This window comes from Ischnura elegans, chromosome X (genome assembly GCF_921293095.1).
Source record: "Ischnura elegans chromosome X, ioIscEleg1.1, whole genome shotgun sequence".
Classification (NCBI taxonomy): Eukaryota; Metazoa; Arthropoda; class Insecta; order Odonata; family Coenagrionidae; genus Ischnura; species Ischnura elegans.
In genome coordinates this window covers 58,261,152-58,283,266 of record NC_060259.1, presented here as the reverse complement: position 1 = coordinate 58,283,266, position 22,115 = coordinate 58,261,152, and the positions used below count along the sequence as shown (strand labels likewise).

The 22,115-nt window shown below is 37.8% G+C and overlaps 1 protein-coding gene and 1 long non-coding RNA gene across 2 annotated transcripts in view; both read right to left on the bottom strand.

Moving 5' to 3' along the window:
• Positions 1 to 4,718: 4,718 nt before the first annotated feature.
• LOC124171090 lies at positions 4,719 to 18,857 on the bottom strand. The gene is made up of 3 exons (XR_006867660.1): positions 18,755 to 18,857; positions 15,292 to 15,391; positions 4,719 to 6,235 (listed from the first exon to the last, which is right to left on the bottom strand). It is a non-coding gene; the product is annotated as an uncharacterized LOC124171090 (long non-coding RNA).
• A 69-nt stretch (positions 18,858 to 18,926) lies between these two features.
• The window catches only part of LOC124171162 (ralBP1-associated Eps domain-containing protein 1), a gene marked incomplete at its 3' end in the record, with an annotated part of 28,643 nt that continues 25,454 nt past the window's right edge, over positions 18,927 to 22,115 (bottom strand). Inside the window, exons 8-10 of the mRNA XM_046550302.1 lie at positions 21,918 to 22,072; positions 21,741 to 21,799; positions 18,927 to 19,076 (exon numbers count right to left, since the gene is read on the bottom strand). Coding sequence (XP_046406258.1) covers positions 18,927 to 19,076; positions 21,741 to 21,799; positions 21,918 to 22,072 — 364 coding nt within the window. The remainder of the gene's footprint in view (positions 19,077 to 21,740; positions 21,800 to 21,917; positions 22,073 to 22,115) is intronic.

Here is a 22,115-nt window from a genome sequence, read left to right as displayed (position 1 = left end):
GTTCATCACCAGCCGCATCCGAGGAAAAAGAATTCCCTTGGAAATTTTCATTCATAGCCAAAGTGCTTCCGTCTCATGGAACACTGACCAGCTGATGCTCAGAAACATGATAATAGGCATAAAATTAACACTAGAGTGAGATAGCTTATCCGAAAAATAATACGAACGCAAAGCGCAATTATGTTCGAGAAGAAAAAAGGGAAATAATTTAGCATTAATTGAGCATCTTTCAACGAACTTCCATCTTCTTGGCCGATAGAATACACTATTCCAGGGATACGCCTAGAATTGAGCATTAATTAAAATTTCTTAGTAAATTAAGGTACATATTAGGGACGCTGTTATTGTAAATACACTCTAGAATCTTACGACGTGAAGAACAGCTGAATGTTTTTGCAGGAATGGGCTTAGAAAATGCACATATTAAAAAAAAATACCCCCATGACGTTTATAACTCACTACCATACCGTAGAAGAGAACAGGATTTTTAACTGAATAAATAATGGAGCCGTTGAAATAAGGCAGGATGATTATTCGGCATTTTAGTTTGAACAATCAATAGGGGGAAGGTGTAGCGTTGTGGGATCACTGGGAAGACCAAGATAAGTGATTAAGGGGGCACTCAAGAATCTAAGAGACCTGTTCTGGAATCGCCTCAGGAGTAAATTTGGTGGAAATATTTTTTGCCATTTTAGGTTCTATATTGATTTAAATATTTTAAACTCGTTATCACTGAATAGAGGGATATATAGCTCTACAGATGCAGATGTTTATTAATCCTCACAATTGAATTGGTGAGGGTAAGTTTGGAAACCTAACGTGTCTGTCTCTGTCCCACTGTGTATCTAATAACAGCCAATAACATGAAATTATCTCCGTGCACCAATTTGTTTCGTAATGCAATATTAATGTGTAGCATTACACCGAACGACATTAATCTTCATTGCATAGCACTAAGTAAATATAACGGTAGCGTAAAGCATTTTTAATAAACGCTTTTTCCAATGAAATGAAATTAGAAGTAAAAAATAAGCTTTTCATCACTCGCAGACCAAAGCGTGAGTGGTGATAAGGTTTACGTATTAATATTGCCTGCCAATCCTTACCCACCTTTCAGGCTCTTCTTCGCTCATTTCTAATAAACCTAATCAGCTCCCACGGTTTATTTTCGGAGTGATAAAAAGATTATTTCTAATATTTTATTCTGTTTTTGGCTAAAGTGTGTTTTTAAATCTTTTTTATTTTGCGTGGAGAGCTGCCTTGAACCAACCTTATGATTGCTGAACAGTAATGACGATGAGACTTCTAGAATCGTCTCCAGTTCGCGAACTACATTAAAATGGTGATAAGATGTCACGTAGGCAGGGATGCCGACTTACAAAAAATATTGGGGGGGCCCAAACCGGGGATCTTGCCCCGAGATATTTTATAAGTAGTGAGTTTCAAGTTTTTTTTAAGCATTTTAGAAGAGTCATATGATCAACGTTAGAATTCGGATAACTCGAATCTTGATATCTGGACACTCCGGGGTAAACGACAAGCCAGACAATTTTTTTCCTCACACCCATAACGAAGTTTTGAGGGGGCTCGGGCCCCCTCAGGCCCCATGGAGTCCGCGCCACTGTACGAAGGCATTAAACGACTTGAAGGCCTTAAAATGCTTTCCCATTAATCTTGAATACACTTTCTTATTACAATAGATGATATATCAATAATCCTCCACTGCTTTCAAAATCTCCGCTCAACTTATTGAAAGAAGAATTGTAATTCTAATAAGTGCTTTTCAAACGCGGTGATGAGCGTATTTTTTTTATCCTGAAGGTACTGCTACCATTGGTTACTTAGTTGATTTACGGGTTGCCAACCACACGGCTGACCCTAACTTGCCACTTAGTGCTCCGACAGGCGAATCACAGGAACTACAATATTTGCTTATTATAACAAAATATCCTCTGACAGTTAATGTCATGGCCTCCTTGACTAATTTCACCAATTATATCCCAGTGAAAATGTCCGTCAAGCAGCATTGTGCAAAAAAGTCCATTCCTCAATTTAATGAGGGACTAAAATCACAATAACTGCTGTCAGCATTTGAATTGACAAAATCGTGAATTTTAAACGTAATTCATCAATCATAATACATCCTTCTGACATGTGAGCTTGCTATGGCACAAAGGACTTGGTGAAAAGTTACAAATGCTGGTTGCATGCAGAAGCTTAGAAAATGGAAATCTAGGAATTACAAGGAATTTTTCGGGCTCAAATTACCAGCGATTGAAACTTCACCATTAATGAATGAAAGGTCCTGGGTAAGGTCATTGAATACTTTCAAATAAAAATTCTCAAGTTTAAGGTAGCCAGAACTGGCCTAAATTTGTGAAACTCACTCAATTTATGTGCCAGTAGCTTGGTCTAGGGTCAGCTCAATTCTCACCTGTCCCAACCAATCTTAGGGTTGACCCACTGAGTGGTAGAGCATTTCAATTTCATTAAAATTATAGAGCTTAAATAATTAAATTTGTATTACATGAGAAAACCTCTTGACTACTGCTATGATGCAAATGAATTGACAAATGGGTTCCTTACACATATGTACATATCATTTACACGACTCTACTATGTATCTACGCAACAGCAGAAGAAATATTTGAACTAGATTCAACGATGAATACCAGCAAGATACAGCTTCTATTAAATGGATTCAATTAGGTATTTTCAGTTCCAAAAGGGAGCTATATGTCATTCAAATGCCCTCATTACTATTCAGGGGGTATATAGTTTGAGGGAAACACGCACAGAAATCTTTAAGAAAATCTGCAGTCTTGAGGGTCAAATATTAGTTTACAAGAGGTGGAATGACCAATTTATTTACTGAAATCCATATTAATTTCATTATTTATTCAACTGATTGAATATTATCAATACTAAATTAAAATTTTGCATGCTCAATTTCAACATTTTTCAATTCAAAGGAATCCAAATTCATTATCCTGGAAAAGTTGCATGCATTAACAATTTTTCAGTAATTTTTTTGGAAATAGAAACTTTAAATTTTCAGCTAATTATCTTTAGCAATATTTAACATAACATTAAGGCAAGGCTGAAAATTTGAGACTAAAAAAGACGACAAATTGAAGAATCAAACACCTCTTTGGTGAGAAAAATGATTACATATACTCTCAAGGTGTATTGTGTATTTTGTGAGGGAATTTTGCCCTGACTTGGTCATGAACTCATTTCCACTGAAGTTTTGATGCATCTGCCATCCATGGAAAGTGAAAAGTTACAAATGCTGGCTGGCAAGCAGAAGCTTAGAAAAAGGAAATCTAGGAATTACAAGGAATTTTTCAGGCTCAAATAGTCAGTGGTATATGGAATACTGAATACAGAGGTTACTGAAGAGAAGAATAAAGTACCCAAGGAATATAAGAAGGTATACATGCATATTATTAAAAAATATAAAGCCGACAAAGACCTTGATATATACCTATAAGATGTGGTGAAACACAAAGAGAAGAAAAATACGAAAATGCTTCAAAGGCCATGATGTATTAAAGTTTACTGCCTTGGTTTGCGGGGAAGGAGGAAGACCCATTGAGACAAAATACAGTCTCTCAATCAGAAAGCTTCGACATTCACTCACTTGCACAAACACTTACAAAGGTTAAACTACTAGGATAATAAGCTCCAACTGAGCAGGTCAAGATGCAAATTCAGACAAGATGATTGTGAATAGCACTATTTCAACTTCCAAAAGGTCCACTTCAGGGCATTGAAAGAAAATCTTAATGGGAACAGAAGAGTTGAAAAGATATACTGGTGAGGACATTGCCGAAATAAATAGAGAAGGCATTAGCGGCAGATGGGGGGAGGGAGGAGTATGGAAGACCACTGGGGAAATTTAGACGATTGTAGCGACATTTTCTATCATATTGAGAGGAAAAGGTATTAATGTAACCAGCAATAATTGATTTCTAATTAGTAGTAGAAAATAAGTAAAAGTAAATATCTTGCTCTATGAAGAATTTTCAATTTGAACACAAAATTGATCATGACATGAAGAAATTAGCAATGAAGGGTTATCAGTAAAAACTGGACTGGATTTTAGAATGGGAAAAGATCAAAAGTTGCACCGTTTAAATAATAATAACAGATACTATCATCAAAGCCATTGTTCCCTTTCGGAATTGCTAGAGGAAGCTCGGTTGCAAAGATTAAGTGGTTGCAAATATGAAACAGGTTGAGTTGAGAAAACTGGAAAGATTATGCATAACAGGAATCTTCTCCAGAGTGAAGAAGTGCAAAGAGGTTATTGAATAGTGGATGGGAATTAAGTACCCAAGGAATATAAGAACCACATATATTATTGCAAAAATAAAGAACTTTGTGGCCCATACATGGAGGATAAGCATTAGTTCATACGTACATGTCATGCAGCATAAGAAATAAAAATGAAATTGAATTCCATCAGACAAGGAGTGTGTAAGCTACAAGTAATTTTACAACTCAGTAATTTATGAACATCACTAAGTTACCCATATGGATGAATTTTTGAAAGTAAGAAAATTTTTTACACTACAGAATGCATTTTACTTCTGTTCCCCATTTACCTGTGGTCTACAAAGATTTCAAAGGATCCACCGTAGTAATGAAATTAAGACGTATTTAACACAACTATCATGGCTGTAGGATTATTAAAAAGACAAGATAAACATAAATTTCTTAAAATTCAAAATGTATTAAGATTTTATTGTACCAAAGCATCACCACAATAGCAAAAACAGATTAACGAATGACACTTCAGTTTCATGATATTTCTCTTGGATCAATAAGGCAACTATTTAATGCACAAGCACTAATGTCAGAAAGAGGGCTTTCAATGTAACACTCGGGTGTAAATACATATATTGACTAAAAATATATTTGTCAATCAAACAATAGTACAACATACTGACATGTGTATACAACATTTTTAAAAATACATAAAATTTTAAAAACCAGGAAAGGAACTAATACTCATGTCTCGAATTAGAGATTTTGTCGGATAATGGTAAACAGACACTGCACATTTGGTTAATTACAATGATGCACACAGCCAGGGACATAAGTAAGGAGAAGAATAGAGGATGGTACTATACAACCTCTATCCAATGATAAGTCCTAAGCCCTTCTGTGCTTCTCCCTTAATATTATTCTTTTAAAACATAATTATAATGAAAGACAAACAATAACACTTTAAGTTTTTAACATTATTTACAATTTAAATTCTGTGTGCCACAACTTTGGGGACATGCAAGAAAACAAACTGGTAGGTACCACATTACAGAAGTGCCGTCATTATATTGTTGGTGCTCTCATCAATATTCACACTCAAATCACTATACTCATACCCCACCTCCACTGCAGGTAGGATACCAAACTGCACTCAACCAAATATTAACATTAGCCTCCAAAAGCAATGTACACAACTCCATGGTAAAATGCATTGTGCACAGCAGCAAACCAGCCCATGATTTAATTGAAAGAATTTCTTTGAAATGTGAAGTGAGATTAATTACATAAGAAACATGACGAAGGAAAACTTGTACACATTTAATTCATGCAATAACAATATCAAAATATATTTTAAATTTACAGGCATATGTATGCATATAAAATAGAAGAACAATGAATGAGCTACAGTCGAACATTGGTCATCAAGGTAACCATCTCTGTAAACAATATACCAAATCTGAGCTCAATATAAGAAACACATTTACTTTGTCATTATAATTCCGGACACTTTAGGTGCTGCATAATTGTCAACAATTACCTTATTAAAAATATTATTTTAAAAACAATCAAGTGATTTTTTACACTTCCATCACTGCTCAAACTTTTCCTTTCATAAAAATGTGCTGGTTGTATTTCCAGTTGTAATTCATTATACTTTCAAAGTGTAAATAAACCTGATAATCACCAAAGCTCTCTATTTCAAGCCATGTTTATGCCTTTGCAAAGAATGAAAACATCCAGAAAGTTCAAGCAAAATTTTCAATTCTAAGACAAAAACTGATCCTGGTTACCCTCCATTTTCATTTCAAGAGCTAGACGTACATGACGAGCAACTGATAGTTCATGACTTAATTCCGCACACAATTTTGAGAGAGCACTGTTACTTTCTCTGTAAACATTAAGTAGAGACTCATTGAGACACTCAGTGGTCCTTCCAGACTGGTTATGAAGCTCTGGTAATCTAAAAATAGGATAAAAATTCATTAATAAAGGTTATGTCAAAATAACTATCAAGAAATCAACATCAACACTTACAAATAAAGGCATACACTATTTTGGGAGGATTCCTTCATCACACATCAAGGCTTTTTATAGGACACAATTGTGGTTACTTGGGGGGCTATGCCTGAGTTTTCACTCTTATACGAACACAAACAATCCCTATCTCTTCACAAAAAATAAGGAATCTTTCTGTAACTTCCTGGCTGCTCTAAGAGAATCCACATTTCTTTATAATAGAGATGAGTCAGTTTTGGTACCCGGTTCTTGGCCAGTGAACCAGTTTCGAGAGCCGATCACATAAAGTCGGTACTTTGGAACCCACGCGGAATGGTGATAAGGACTTGAATTTTGCAGCCAAAACCGGAATGGTCTGCAGCATATTCAAGGCCAAAAAGTGAAAAAAAAAGGCATACATTACTTTCTGATTGCATGGCGTCCACTTTTTTCTTTCGAGAGTACCTTGCTAACATGCGCATTTAAAGGTTCATCAGTTTGTCGCTCTCACCAACATTGTAACATTTCCATGGCCGGCCGCTTTCAAACGAGCTGTCTTTTTGCCTGCCGCTGTCCACGGTACAACGCCGTTCTTTCAACTTACCAATGTTCTACATAGATGTCTTCAAATGAGTTGGTGGCACGGCACCTATTTCAATCCGGCCTGGCGATGTGCCGTCTGCGGCATGAAATACAGTAAATGCTACATTGAGCCTGCTTTTAGACGAAACAACTTTTTGCCCACTGCCATACACGTGAAATTCAGGGGGCTTTCAGACGAGAATACTCTCTGCAATGCCGTGTGCCATGCTGTGAATGGCAGCCGGCAGAAAATCGTTTCGTCTGAAAGTGGTCTCACCATTGAACCATGAACATATATATGTAGTAATTCTTCGACATAAGAGAAAGATGCGTACTGAAAGCTTGCTCGTAAGTTGATAAACCTACGCAAGGCATCAAAAAGTGTTGTTATCCTGCACGATGCAACACCGCATTACAATTTTGCATTGGCTCACGCCCGCTCAGTTTACCCATGGTTTCGCTGTACCAGCGTGTTGAGTTTATTGTTGAGGTTATAAGAACTGTGACAGAGAAGCATGCAAATAATAAGGTAATTAAAGTAACAATTTAAGCCACATTGCAGAATACAGAATATATTTTGGACTGAATTACAAGTTACAACATATTAACAGATGATGTCGTCAAAAGTTGGGGGAGTTTCACTATCGATCGTGATGCTATGCTAACTATCTGGGCAGTATGCAAACTGTTCTCCAAGCACATTTAGCGTGGCCCTTCAAAATCCACATCGACCACTACTGTTTTCAGTGAACGTCCGAGCAGTACTACAAGTAATATTTCTGCCAAAAAAAGCATAGATAAGACCCAGACTAGAAAAAGGGTAAAAATGTTGGATAGTTAAAAATCAAAACCTGGAGAAAGAACCAGTGGCTGCCTAATGTTATGTGACATATTGGTCGATCATCCATTCTTTAACAAAATGTTATTTAAACTTTTTTACTAGATAAAATTATGGAGACGATCTTAAGTTCTATTTACAGAGCTTTCTCGCTAATTTACTTCTTTAGTGATATTATTTTCATTCATTTCTTGTGGTTATTCATTTAAACTTGCCATTAATTCAGATAATAAGAGTTCATCCTTAGAACAGAGTACACCCATGTCTCGTATAGCGCAATTTCGATTAGCGCAATTTCGATATAGCGCAAATACGTTCCTTGGGGAAACATTGCAACGCAGTGTAGCCTAATCAAAAATCTTAAACGCTCTCGTGATAAAACGTGAACTTGCGCGAAGTACACACGAAATGTCTATCATTTTACGCATATTAAAATTATTGCTTGCCTCAAAGCTTCTTTTTTGTTTATATATTAATGGAACTCCATTGCTGGGCAATGGCCAAAAGTTTTACTCGTCATTGGGTCCAGATAGCCGGCCTACCGAAGTAATTTATCTTGTCTCGTGAATTAAGCGTGGGGCTAGTGTAAATGATTTTTTTTCAGCAATACGGTTTGAGACGTATTTTTGCCGTCATAGGTTATCGGGCGATTGACTTCCAGGTAGAGGGTCTACGCTGTCTACGCTAAAGCCTTCAAGGTCATCGGTATTCACCAGGGAGAAATGGAGCGGTGGCCGAGTTGCGCATGAATAGCATCAACACATAAAAGGGTCCACTATAGAGACTCAAACACAATGGCTTCGTTCCCTCCCCGCAGTCGTACCCCTTCTGCGTCTCAGGAATACAGTTCAGCAGTGGAAGGTGATTTAGATAGAGCCATACAGAGTAAAAACCAAGAGAATATGGCAAAAAATAGGAATGCGTGTAGAAAAATCAAGAATTTATCAAGAAAAACTATAAACCTAGAAGAGGAATTGAAAGAGGTCAATTGCTTTGAAAATGGAGAGCGTCAAAGCGATATTGCGCGGAAGTTTAAACGCACGATGCCTTATTCTGAATAAAGAAGAAGTTAAAACATCAGTGACCTCAGCCGCACCAACTTCAACCAAGCGGTCTACACATACGGAAAGTTCATAGAGAATCAGTACAAAAAGACGAGAGTGGTAATGACTCCGAGACATTTAGTGAAAGCTCCGGTTGGTTCCAGAATTTAAACGGCAAGCAGGTATTTTCAGTGCGGCGATATCAGGTGAATATGCAAGTGTTGATAGCGCAGTCACCGCAGCATTTTCTGATGAACTCCAAGCTGTGATTGAAAGTGGCTCCTTTCCTCCTCAGCCAGTTTTTAGTGTTGACGAGACGATATTATTTTGGAAAAGAATGCAATCTCGTTCATTCATTTTCAGGGAAGGAAAACCTGGATCAGGTTTCAAGGCATTTAAAGACTGTTTCACGTAGCTGCTAATGACTCGGAGGACTTCAAATTAAAATGATTTATCATTCATAAACTCCGCTAGCTATGAAATGGCATTCAAAGTAGCATTTTCCTGTCATTTCGATGAGCGACAAAAGGGCCTGGGTGACACAATAGTTGTTTTTAGACTAGTTTGAAAAATCGTCAACTGCCGGCAACGCATTACGATCCCCTGAGATAGCAGATGTTAGCCCACCCGCACGACATGAGGGAATTTCAAAAGCACGTAAGAATTTTTTTTAACGTGAATTAAAGTCTTTGAATGTGTGCATACTATCTTTAAAGATGTTTTAAACTATAAACATTTATATAAATAATGTTTTATAAGGCTTTTTATGGGAATATAGATGTTTTAGAGGAAATTCAATGCCCAAGACCTATGCTACCAGGAACGCATCCCTATCTTCCCAATGATAAAATGCTCTCGTATAATGCAAATTCGTATAGCGCAAAGACCCCGAGGAACGCATCCCTTGCGCTATACGAGACATGGGTGTATCGAAAACCGAGAACTGATGGGGTAGAACTGAACCAGTACCGAGAACCAAAAATATTTAATAACTGACTCATCCTTAATTTATAAGATTTTTTAAATTCACCAAGGTATGTCACAATTAGTAATTACCCAAAAGAGTTATATTACAACCTGGAACCAAATTGTACTCCTAAACTCTCATAGATTCAAATTCATTTCTTCTTTCATTCTTCATGCATTGGAAAGGGAGCCTTGGTTCCATTAATTAGGATAGATAAGCCTAGATTTTGCACCAAGATGGGGCCCAAGCAGAATAGCCTTATCAAAAGAAAGTTAAAAATATGTAAATATTTCCATGGAAAACTTCCAGTACAGTCACCCACCAAATTAAAATAGGGTATCATCACCAGTTTATTATAATACCTCTCCAACTTAATTTAAGAAACAAATGGAAATATCAGAAAAACATTCTAAGAGCCTTCGAAGAGGCAGTATTCCAAAAAGTCACCCACGAGAACTATTTAAACTACAAATCCACCTTCACACATGCTGCAGAAATACAAATTTTTAAGCCATGATGTTGAAGTTCACTTCCTAAATTCACTTTTAGACAGTGAGATGACATGAAATTTTAGATGAGAAAATATGGTATCTAATGGTCCAGTGAATCATTATTCTGGCAAATGGAAATATCACACACGATTATAATACTTGCACTAAGGGAAGCACCACTATATTTTCCTGGGAGCCTTGGTTCCATTAATTAGGATAGATAAGCCTAGATTTTGCACCAAGATGGGGCCCAAGCAGAATATACAAGGAACAACATGAAACGGAGCCTGAGTGGTCTTAATGAACTTCACAACAGGATAAAGCTCGAGATATTTTACATCCTTTGCCATGCGGGTGGGTGAAAAGAGTGGTTGTCACAGATATAATGTACAGTGGAAGTTTGATGCAGTGACAGCTCTTTTAAATGAGAAATCACTCAGCATAATTATTAATCATTATTACCAAAGAAAGCTAACTATGTAACAAAAATTACACCACAGACTACTACCTACTGATATCTTTGCCCTTCTGATAGCAACTAAAAATCACATTTTCGAACTTTGAATTCAGTAATGATTGTAGTTATCACCAGTAATTTTAACAGTCGCAGCATCACCCATAACTAGGGACAGGCAATTGTCGCAAATGCGATAACATGAATTTTTATGCGAATTCCGGGGTTTTCCCCCGATTATGCGAATTTCGTGCTAACTGCGATTTTCTCCAATTCAAGGGCGATTTTCACCAACTCAGACGCGATTTTCTTATTTTTTTCTTCTACTCATGCTTCTCCCACGAAATTGTTTTTCAAGGCGTATATTTAAGCTACATAGATCAGATAAACCCGAGATTTTGATAACTTTCTTAGCTGATTTTCAACAACATGTGCTAGAATAACGGTACTGCGCAATAGAAATTGATGATTGTAAATGACTTATCAGCGAGAAATCACGGAGTAATGTTTTCACCTTTAGTATTAAATTTTAAGCGACTCTAATTCATTGCATTAAAAATATTCCCAGAGAATATGAAGCATTAATAACAAAAGAAAACGAGTAACTGATCTGACATATTCATAATGAACGTAAATAAATTCATACCAAAAAATACGCGCAAGTGAGATTTTGAAAAATACCTTTCTTGTCGAAAGATGACATGAAAGGCCGCTTTCAGATGCAATGACTTTTCGCCAGCCGCTGTGATATCCAGAGAGATGTCTCGTTATAAAGCGGCCTGAATTTCATGGTGCCGTTCCGTGAACGGCGGCCGGCGAAAAGTCGTCGCATCTGAAAGTAGCCTCAAGGAAGAACTGGGTGTATTTCACGCCAAAGACGGCGCACTGCCAGGCCGGTTTGAAATGGACGCCTTGGTGACCATCGACAACGCCGTGGCATCAACTGTGCGATTCGACTCATTTGAAGACATCCATTGAGACCAATGGTTATTTGAAAGCATGGCACAGTGCCATTGTCAACGGCCGGAGCAAAGCCGGCTCGTCTGAAATCGGCAAAAAGTGGCGGTGCACCATCTATGCCGTGAAATATGAACGGTGCTACATTGAGGAAGCTTTCAGCCGAAACGACTTTTCGCCGGCTGCCGTTTCCGGCACGGTGCCATGAAATTCAGGCCACTTTCCAACGAGACAACTCCCTGGATTTCATGATAATGTGCCGTGAACTGCGGCCCGTGGAAATTCGTCGCATCGGAAAGTGGCCCATGCAGTAAAAAAAATTCATGATTTATTCTGTTACATTAAATCCGTTAATACTGACGGTAGAACTTCATTCATAATTTGAAAATTCTCAGAATTAAACAAGGAATTCAATTGGAAGTCTGCAATTTATGTACAAGCGACAATTATCCATGTAGCTAATTCATATAAACAAAGCATTAGTTGACAGTGAACCAATGCCGCCGGTAGGGTTGTAAACCACGAAAGGAGGAAGCCCAACTACCCTCGGAGTCCGAGATAATGTGGGATCCCCACTAGGAAGGATTGAAAAAGGTTGGTGTTGAGAGTGTGTGATTATCTGACATTTCTTAACAAATGTCCAACATAAATGCTCCATACAGAGAAGAAAGAAGAGTCTCTTGGGGCTCAGTCCTGCATTTATACTAAGGAGAGAACTTCACCATGTCGAGGAAGTTAAAAATGAGCCTCGAGAATATTAATAAGAGTACAGTGGAACCCCGATTTATCGTTCCCGCATTGATCGTTTTCCCGCATTCATCGTTCGCCGCTCCTGGTCCCAAATTAAGTTCCATAAAGACAATGTAATTTTTTCCCGCATCTATCGTTCCCCGAAGTATCGTTTTCCCGCATTGATCGTTTGAAGATCACGGTCCCGTCGAATAATTTTCCCGCATTCATCGTTTGATAAAAAGGAGACGAAGTGTTTACAAAGTGTTATTTATGGCTAATAACGACAGACACATAGTTTGAATCTTCCCCAGGAGATTGAAATACGATAGGAAGAAGCTGAGTGCCGTGGGATAGTTACATTAGCGCATTTCCCAAGATCCGGTATCCCCCTCAATTCAGCACTCGCCTCCCCCCGGTTGAAGCTTTCCTCTTCTCCGAAATAAAAAAAAGTCCCAGCTCGAGCAGGGATCATATTACGACGACCTTATAAGCTATAGCTTCAAAAGAAAATATCAAGTTACTCGAGAACAGAAGAAACCTTTTACACGCCTCCCCCTTTCTCGACCGCTGACTTTTTTTTAGCCGACTTGCTTCAAAGGTGAAGGTCAACTGCTGCATGAATCACCAATTAGCCCAAAAGGTATCCAAAAATGAATTTCGGCAATTGGTATTATACTTTTATTATATTGAGATATTAGTGATGTGCACGTAATTCAGTAAAGATTGATACCAAACACGACATATTTCTATCGTTATTTAAGCATTTTAAGCAAGGAAATAGTTGGAATAATACGATGGTGATTTCTGGCGAATAATGATATCCTCGCAGCTGATAGTGAGCTTCACGGCAGTTGATGCGATTTTTTTTCGAAAACAGGGCGTCTGGTTACAATTTACGAGTTATGCTACAAGTCTCACTTGTCTGAGTTGCTAACGAAGCGATGTCTTCTCAGGATATTTTGTTTCTCTCTACTAGCAATCTGAATTCATCTGCTCATCTAGAGCTACGCTACTTATTGTTAGAAATGAGTGGGTAAGTTGCCTTCTCTATAGGATAAAAAATTTCATTGCGCAGTCATATGGTCATGCTTCACCCTCTGCAGTAAGCTCTGCTTACGCCGTATGCGATAGCATTAGTGCTGAACTTCACCTTGTACGAGTGGTTCCGTACTTTCCGGGGTGGGTTGACTTAAAACTAGCGAGTGTTTTCCGTGTGGGTTCAATAGAGTCCGGTTTCATTTTTATTAGTCTAATTCTTATTCGTCTTCGGACCATGGCCCTTCCGAAGACACAAGTGAGAACTTTAAAAGATGGACTGGAAATAATTGATGATGAAGAAAAGAATCCGGGCTAGAAATACGTGAATATTGCAGAACGCCTCGGTATGTCCGGTAGCACATGACGGCAGGGGTGGGGGTAGAGCGAGATCCCTGGTGAAAACAAGAAGTGGGATGAAGCCGAGGATCAGGTGGGCGTGCCGCTGACAATTAATGCCACATTGCCTCAATCATATTAAAAATTTAATTGCTAGAAAGGAACGTTTCAAATAATAAACTATTTTTGGCCTTCTTGATCCATCTCATAACTAATCACTGCGATGGCGAAATCAGTTGTTTGAGGCATAACACGCACATTTCTCTCGTAAATACGTGTACTTGAAATGGCATTTGATGGATAAGAATTTTTACATCAGATAGAAATGCATAATCGTAGTGAAAATTCCGAGTGGAGTGCAAACATTTTTTAGCAAGGCGGCTTGTTCCTTTAGGATATTTGAAAGAGAGATAATTCGAATCAACAATATGACCTAAGTGTTTCGATAAAGTAATAATATTCCCGTAATCAGCTAAAATCTTGTTTGAATCGATTAATGAATATCATAATTCGCAAAAATCCAGCGTTTCCTGGGATATAGGCAAGCAGGACAAACATTCCCGCATCGATCGCTTTCCCGCATTCATCGTTTTTTTCATCCATCCCCCTGAAAAACGACAGATCGAGGTTCCACTGTACTTTTTTTTTTATAAAACCACTTATTACGTTTGCAAAACATGACAATCTCTAAAGCAGCTGCTGTAAAGTCAATACCAATGCATCAACCAAACTCGGTAATCTCATGGTAGCAGAAAAATAGGTACTTGAAAAGATCTCAGTTGTGATCCCCAAGAAGTATCCACTGCAGATGCGAACCCTGACTTGAAGACAAAACATTTATGGCCTCGAGTCAATGGAGACAGAGAAGTTGATTTTGGGGTTGGGAGAATTGCAGAAAATACTAAAAAAGCAAAATCGCCAGTTCAGAAAAGTTCAGTGGACATAATTAAAGCCATGCAGGAGCTCATTTTGTCTGAGACATCGTTTGTATCAGAGTGCCTTTAAGCAATTTGGTCTCCCTCAGCAAATGAGGACTCTGAAATATTTCTTTCCTACTATAGCACTGTGTTAACAGATTAGAGAACAAATCTAAAAGATGACAATTTGGTTGCGATTGAAATATTTCATTTGAAATTACAGACATTTAAAAGTAATTTCTCTAAGTAAGCTGGATCTATACATCCCTACTATATACCTTTACCATACTAATCCTGTATAACTGAGTATGTTAAATTTAGGTTCATTGTGATAAATAAGAGGTACCATCAACCATCACTACTATACACTTGAGGAGTAGTGCAACCTTTATGTAGCACTTCTCTAATTAATGTATCCCCAATTTTACACCACTTTTTTTAGGTCTACGCTAACACAATGTTCCTCCAATCTACTCTCTTCTCTAAAACACAATACTTTCAGGTAGTCCCTTCAAGAGCGTAAACTGTAAATTTCACCATTTTAGCATTTTATTTTTATCTGCGATGTACTTCACAAATTGGTATTTCTAAAAGAGCAGAGAGTATAAATAATGCCACTTCCTCAATTCTCTACCACACTGCAACTGCAAAATAAAACTACTTTACCTGCTAGTCAACATCTCAGAAGGATCAGAACGATGCCTTTGTCGCTGGGCCTCAGACCACCCAGTGCTTGCTTCCACATTTTTCCCAGAACGAGAGACCTCTGTAAAAAGAAGCACATAACTGAATTATACATGATAATTCAATAATAACATTCTCTATTCACTGCATGAAAAAGCATTAGCTGCAATTGACTTGATGAAGCAATCAATCAATTAATTAATACTAGTCATCATCATAAAGAAACTGCAGTTAATTTAAAAAATATATTATCTATACTATTAATTTAAAAAGAATTTAAGACAATATAAATAATTTCGAAGGCATTCAGATTTTTTAACTATTCATCACCAAAAAATTTTCTCAAAGCTGCACGTGGATTTCCTTCTGTTGAACAACATTCCAGAATGAAACACAAAACTATTTCCTAAAGTTCATCTAAGGCAGAGGTGGGCAAATAGCGGCCCGCCACAGAGTTTGTGATGGCCCAACACAGAATTTAAAAAATATGTGATAGGGTACACTTGTCTCATTAAATTGATTATATACTTAAATGTGCTAGCAGCTAGAAATATAGCTAATATAAAGTTAACCAAATAAATAAGTTGAATAGAATCACCACTATTGTTTAATTTTTATTATACAATTTATAATTTTTTTCTGAAATTTAATATAATGAATGTTAACTGATGAATACAATCATTGTAAATGGTGCGGCCCTCCGATAACCTTTGCTCGTATAAAGTGGCCCTCGAGCCCAAACAATGGCCACCCCTGATCTAAGGTATATTAAAACAATCATTAAATCAATAACAGCTGATTAAAATTCAGCTACCTTCTTAAAAATGCATACATATTACAAATTTTCCATGGTATGAATTTTAAAACACATCCCATGAATAATTTAACAAATACATTAATTGAATTCCAAATACACATTTTCCTCCTACATTTATATATTTTTGAGGCATAGTGATAATGATCACTCCATATGTTAATCATGCATGAACCTGTAAATCCATGAGGTATCAAATACCTAACTCTGAACACCCACTTTGCTCACACAAACAGGTTATCAGAATTTATTGATTGGAACTATGGGCAGTTTATGCAAGAAATAACTTCATTTCATAGTGAACTTTCGTTAGAACTAGGGACGGGACATTCGAATAGTCGAATCACCGAATACCTTGAATAATGAGCTTTTTATACTATTCAATATTCAAGGACACAAAGTTATCAATTATTCGAATTTTATATACACAGCATAGATTGTCCGCGATTCAATTTAAAGCCATTGACAATGGTTGGGTCTTACATATATTTTTACACATTTGGCTGGTTCAATTGTTTAATAATATTTTTACAAAAAATTAGTATTGAAAATAACCATTGAGCATTAGAATATGTATAATCCTGGTGACTCCACGAGAACAACACTAAAAAGAATGTATGTATAAGAAAAAACGAAAGCATTGCCGGCTTCATGCGTGCAAGTTTGATGTAATAGTGGGTGACAGTTGCATCAGGATTTGGGAGCCGTATTGAAGTACATTGACTCGCAAAGTTTTCAGCATTTTTTACTTTTAATTTGTATTTCAAATTGGTGGAAAATGCATATTGTTATGCAATATTCACTATTACAGTGAGTTATTCGTAAAAAAATTAAGTACGAATATGTATTTTATATTCCAATTTAAGAAAAAAGCTATTTGACCCATCTCTTATTAGAAGATATAATTACATATTCCTAGAGGAGTGCAGATAACCAAAATTCTAACTTAACCCAAGTTAATTTTTTTAACCAAACTTTAGTAGAAGTCAAATTTAACTGAGGGAATGCAGTTATTATTTATTTCACAATGCCTGCCTCTAGTGTAATCTGAACTTCCTTTAGTTTATGATCCATAATGGCCTTTCTAGCATCCCAAGCACCCATAGGTCACATGACATTGACTACATTCCAGAAAATTAGCATGTAGCAGCAACAGTTGACAAATTCAATAACAATTAGCTGAAAGTACATTTTGCTTTTTTGTTCTTCTGATTAATATTTTTTTTGAGAAAGGAGAATTGGATTGGGCATATTTTATTTGGGTTGTTGATCAATTGAATATTTTATTGCGGAGGGAATTTTAAAAGCAGGTACGAATTTTTTTTTAATGAGAAAAAAAGTCTTACTATCTTGAAAGATATTTTCAACCATAATGTTTACATAAATAAGGTTTTCTAAGGCTGCTATTAGGAATATACATGGTTTATAGTAAATTTAATACCCAACACCTATGCTACCGGGAAAACATCCCCATCTTCTCAATGTTAAAATGGTCTCAAATAACCCAAATTCGATTAGCGCAAAGACCCCAAGGACCGCATCCCTTGTGCTAAGAGAGGCATGGGTGTATAATTTCACTACAAGAATCCAACATAAAAGTTACTCTTTACACACAAAAATTGTAACAACTCAATCCACCAAATTGAACAAAATTTGTAATTGATAATATGATTTTTAAGTCTTAACTAATGTAAATTGGGCCTACTCATGACTGTTTTGTGCACATGATTTATGTAATACTGCAATCATATTATCATATAAAAGTTTCACTAAAAATCTAAGAGTGTAATCACAACTGAAATGAAAAATCCTAAACTGCACACTTCTACATATTTCAGAACTTTAGCAGAGGAAACTAAGGTAAAAACCTTTTGGAAAAATTATGGTTAACACACATTCATAAAATCACAATTTTGACTACCATTTGAGAGGATTTTCTAAGTGATTTAGTAGTCTTACTCATAAAGGTGTCAAAACATTGAACAGCATATTTCAAAACAATTACAAACAGCACATTCTAAAATATTTTTGTAATTTGTCCATGTTTTCAATTTTCACTAAATTAAAAAGGGTTTCAAACCTTAAGTTCCCATGTTAGAACTGCAAGCAATAATGGAATCTGATAACTAAGTATTTGCAAAAATCAAGGAGCCTTACAAATTGTGAAAACTTATAGAATTTTTGTTGAGCTGCCTTAAATCATAGTTTTCGACACTGTTAGAAAAAAGCCTAGAAAAAAAATATGACAACCTATTCAATTCCAGAATACCCCAGAAAATGCTTAAAGAATTAAACAAAAATGCTGGTTCTTTATTGGAATCATTCCAATTGGTTTTCATTCCAAACAGTTAATTCTGTTCAGTAAGCAATGTGATCAGAATTTTTGTGATTAAAATTTTCATTCTCACAACGAGATGAGCTATCCACCATCGCATTTATCATGAGCTATCTCAGTGAGTCGTTGCAGTAAAAAAATTCTAACACTGCCAATTCAAATCGCATTGTAACCAATCACAATCAATATCTGAGAATAAAAACCAATCGAAACAATCAGTGCTAACCTCATCCCCCCCAGGAATGACTAGTTCATCTCAAGAGCTAGTGGTTACATAGAGAGTCATGTCCACTTACTGATTGGCTTCCTATAAACTTGAAAGGCACCATGGGTGGTGTGCACATGGTGGGTGGGCGAGGGTCCTCCGTCTGGCTGCTGCGTGGCCCCGTCCACAGCCACCCCCACCCCTCCCTCCGCCTCCTCCTCCCCCTCCCCTCCACCATCCTCTCCACCCCCTCCATCGCTCCCCTCCTCCACTCCCCCCTCTGCTTCCCCCTCCCCCTCCTCACCAACCACCTCCTCACCCTCGTCCTCTTCCTCATCCTCCCCCGCCTCTCCCTCACCCTCCTCCGCCCCATCATCCTCGCCACCAAAGTGGGTGAAATCTGCAAAACCAGGCTGGAAAAGGGGACACAAGGCAAAGGGGCCAACATCAAATCAGTGATCCAAAAGAGGAAACACACTATAAGGGGTAGAACACTCAAATGGTCAAATACGGGGAGCAATAAAGGGAAAAACTACATGAAATTCAGGAGCGGATTTTGGGGGGAATCACAGTAGTCATGATCACCCCAAATTTTATCAAAATATTTTAATTTTATTACTTCGATAGTTTTTGTATCCTTGTAAAGGAGTAAAGGGAATGCATGCTCAAATGCATGGCTACAAGTCCCAAGCATAAGAGAAGTTTGAGCTGTATAATCTGAGAGCATTTTAAAAAATTTTACATGGGAGAACGGTCCTCTGTCCCCAGAGGTATTCCATACTCCCCACACCCAGGCCATGAACCCCCCTCCAAATCTGATGCTGAATCCACCCCTGATCAAATCAAACTTACAAGGAGAGGTCGCCAAATTGATGTTCAGGATCTGGATGCGGATGTTATTTTCTTAAATTATATAGGTAAGGTAGAAAAAGTGTCACGGCTTTCTTCCACATAGGCCCGGGTTCGAGAGATATGCGCATGTAAATATTTCGCGCAGCATTAGGTCCCTTGAGTAAGCGCTCCCTCTAAACTACGGCCGTGGCGGTGTGGTCTAGGGCGTTAGTCCTGTGAGCTTTAGTATGTGAGTAAGATGGTGTCCCGAGTTCGAGACCCAGCGCTGGCAATATTTTTCCTCTCTTCCAATTTTTGAAATCACTGTTACATTTTACCCCAATTCGTTTTAATTAGTTACTTCGCGATTTTTTAAATTTAATATCAATTTATGGATTTTAAACGAAACTCCGAATTGTGCCTTACCACGCGAATAAGAGGACGTATATAAATACTTATGCGTGAATTTCCGGGGAATTTAATCATCCTCGCCCTAGCCATTGCTCCCATAGCCTCTTCGTATATTCGTAATCTCAAGTCTTTCTTATCAACAAATAAACACCATTGCCTGTCCTCACATTCAGTTACTGACCCTAGCTAGTTTCCTCTTCCACCCATCCAGCACAATGATCCTGCTTTCCAGCAGCCTACCCAAGCCGTTTTCGAGGCCTTCTTTGTATACCTTTCGCACCCGCTTTCAAACAATTGGGCCTCGGCTCCTCATTCAGGGATTATCGAGGGTCAGTTGTGGACGCAGGTTTGTTGGGACGGAATGTCTTTGAAGGACGCTAGAAGGCAGGTCATAAGGGACGTATGGTGAGTGGAAGGACATTTTGTTGTAAAGATCGAGATTCGTTGGGAAGAAAGTGCGTGGGCGGTTAGAAATCTAATGGAGGGAATGCCTGGTGGAAATGAAATTTTGAATAAAAAACGTTTAAGCTGGAAAATACTGGTGCTTCAGGAATGTAAAAAAGGCATTGAAAGTGGAGGCACACGCGTCAAAAACCGGGGTACGATTCACGAATGGATGTACAATCGGTTAATTGATGCGAGGCAGAGGTGTGCATCGGTGCACATGATGAGCACATTACACGGAAATTCACGCGTAAGTATTTATATACGTCCTCCAATTCGCGTGGTAAGGCACAATTCGGAGTTTCGTTTAAAATCCATAAATTGATATTAAATTTAAATAATCGCGAAGTAACTAATTAAAACAAATTAGGGTAAAATGTAACAGTGATTTCAAAAATTGGAAGAGAGAAAAAATATTGCCGGCGCTGGGACTCGAATCCGGGACACCAACTTACTTACATACTAGAGCTCACAGGACAAACGCCCTAGACCGCACCGCCACGGCCGTAGTTTAGAGGAAGAGCTTACTCAAGGGACGTGATGCTGCGCGAAATATTTACATGCGCATATCTCTCGAACCCGGGCCTATATGGAAGAAAACCGTGACACTTTTTCTACCTTACCTATATAGTTTAAGGAAATAACATCCGCATCCAGATCCTGAACATCACTTTGGCGACCTCTCCTTGTTAGTCACCTTCCAATCCACACCTTGGGTGACATACGATTAAAGTTTGTCCTGCTGAGTAATATTGAGGAATTCTTCTTGGGTTCTGCACTAAGCTACTGGCTTGAAATCTAGTGAAATCTGACACTGTGAGATGAATATGGCTTGAAAATGGAAAGTAACTCATTTTCCAAAACATCAGTGGAAATAGAGCCAATAACCTGTTGCAGAATCTCAGATGAAATCGGCACCAAGCCTTTCGCAATTCATTGACATTGTAAGCTACATTTTCATGGGTTTCACTGCATAGCTGTGTAAAAGGCAACTGTTTCTCCTGCATTCCACTAGCTGCCTTCAGGTTGAGTACTTTGTGGAGAAAACCAGAAAAGGATACACACAACATTGAGGGCATTGATTCTGTATTCCACTTCTCAAAGAGCACCGCAACAAGAAGACTTCAGATGGAATGCAGGAGAAACTGTTGCCTTTTAACAATTACAAGGTGAAATCTTGTAGGAAGCTACATTTAAGAAATAACAATTGCCCCTTCCATGATAAGTGGTTTCATAAAAAGTGACACACTTAGTATAAAAGACCCATCACAGGATAAACCAGCATATGAGTTAAAAGTCTCAAACCATGGATTAAAATAAACATTGAATACGGAAGATACATTTAGTGTGCATTCTAATCAAATGCCCATGCGGGATAAAAGCCAACTTACCATGCATGGTGAAATTCTCGGTGGTACAACAGGAGGAGCAATAAGGCTTTCTGAATTCCCTAGAATGATACATAACACCTGGATGAAAACTAATCACTTTTTCAAAACATAACAAATTTGACTATGCCAAAAAGTTTAAAAAAGCAGATGAGTGGAGGTAGGAAAACAGTGTCTCACCCAGATGATTGAGATCCAATGAAGAGCTTCGTGTGTGGCCACGAATGGGACGGGGAGGAGGCGGGGGTGGAGGTTCCTTTTTGAGGCCCTGTGATTTCATCACTCCCACGCTGCCACTGCTCATTGCCACAGGAAGACTCCCAGGGCCAGAATTACTAGAGGAAGCATTATTAGATTGAATCCCAGTTTATCAAACAG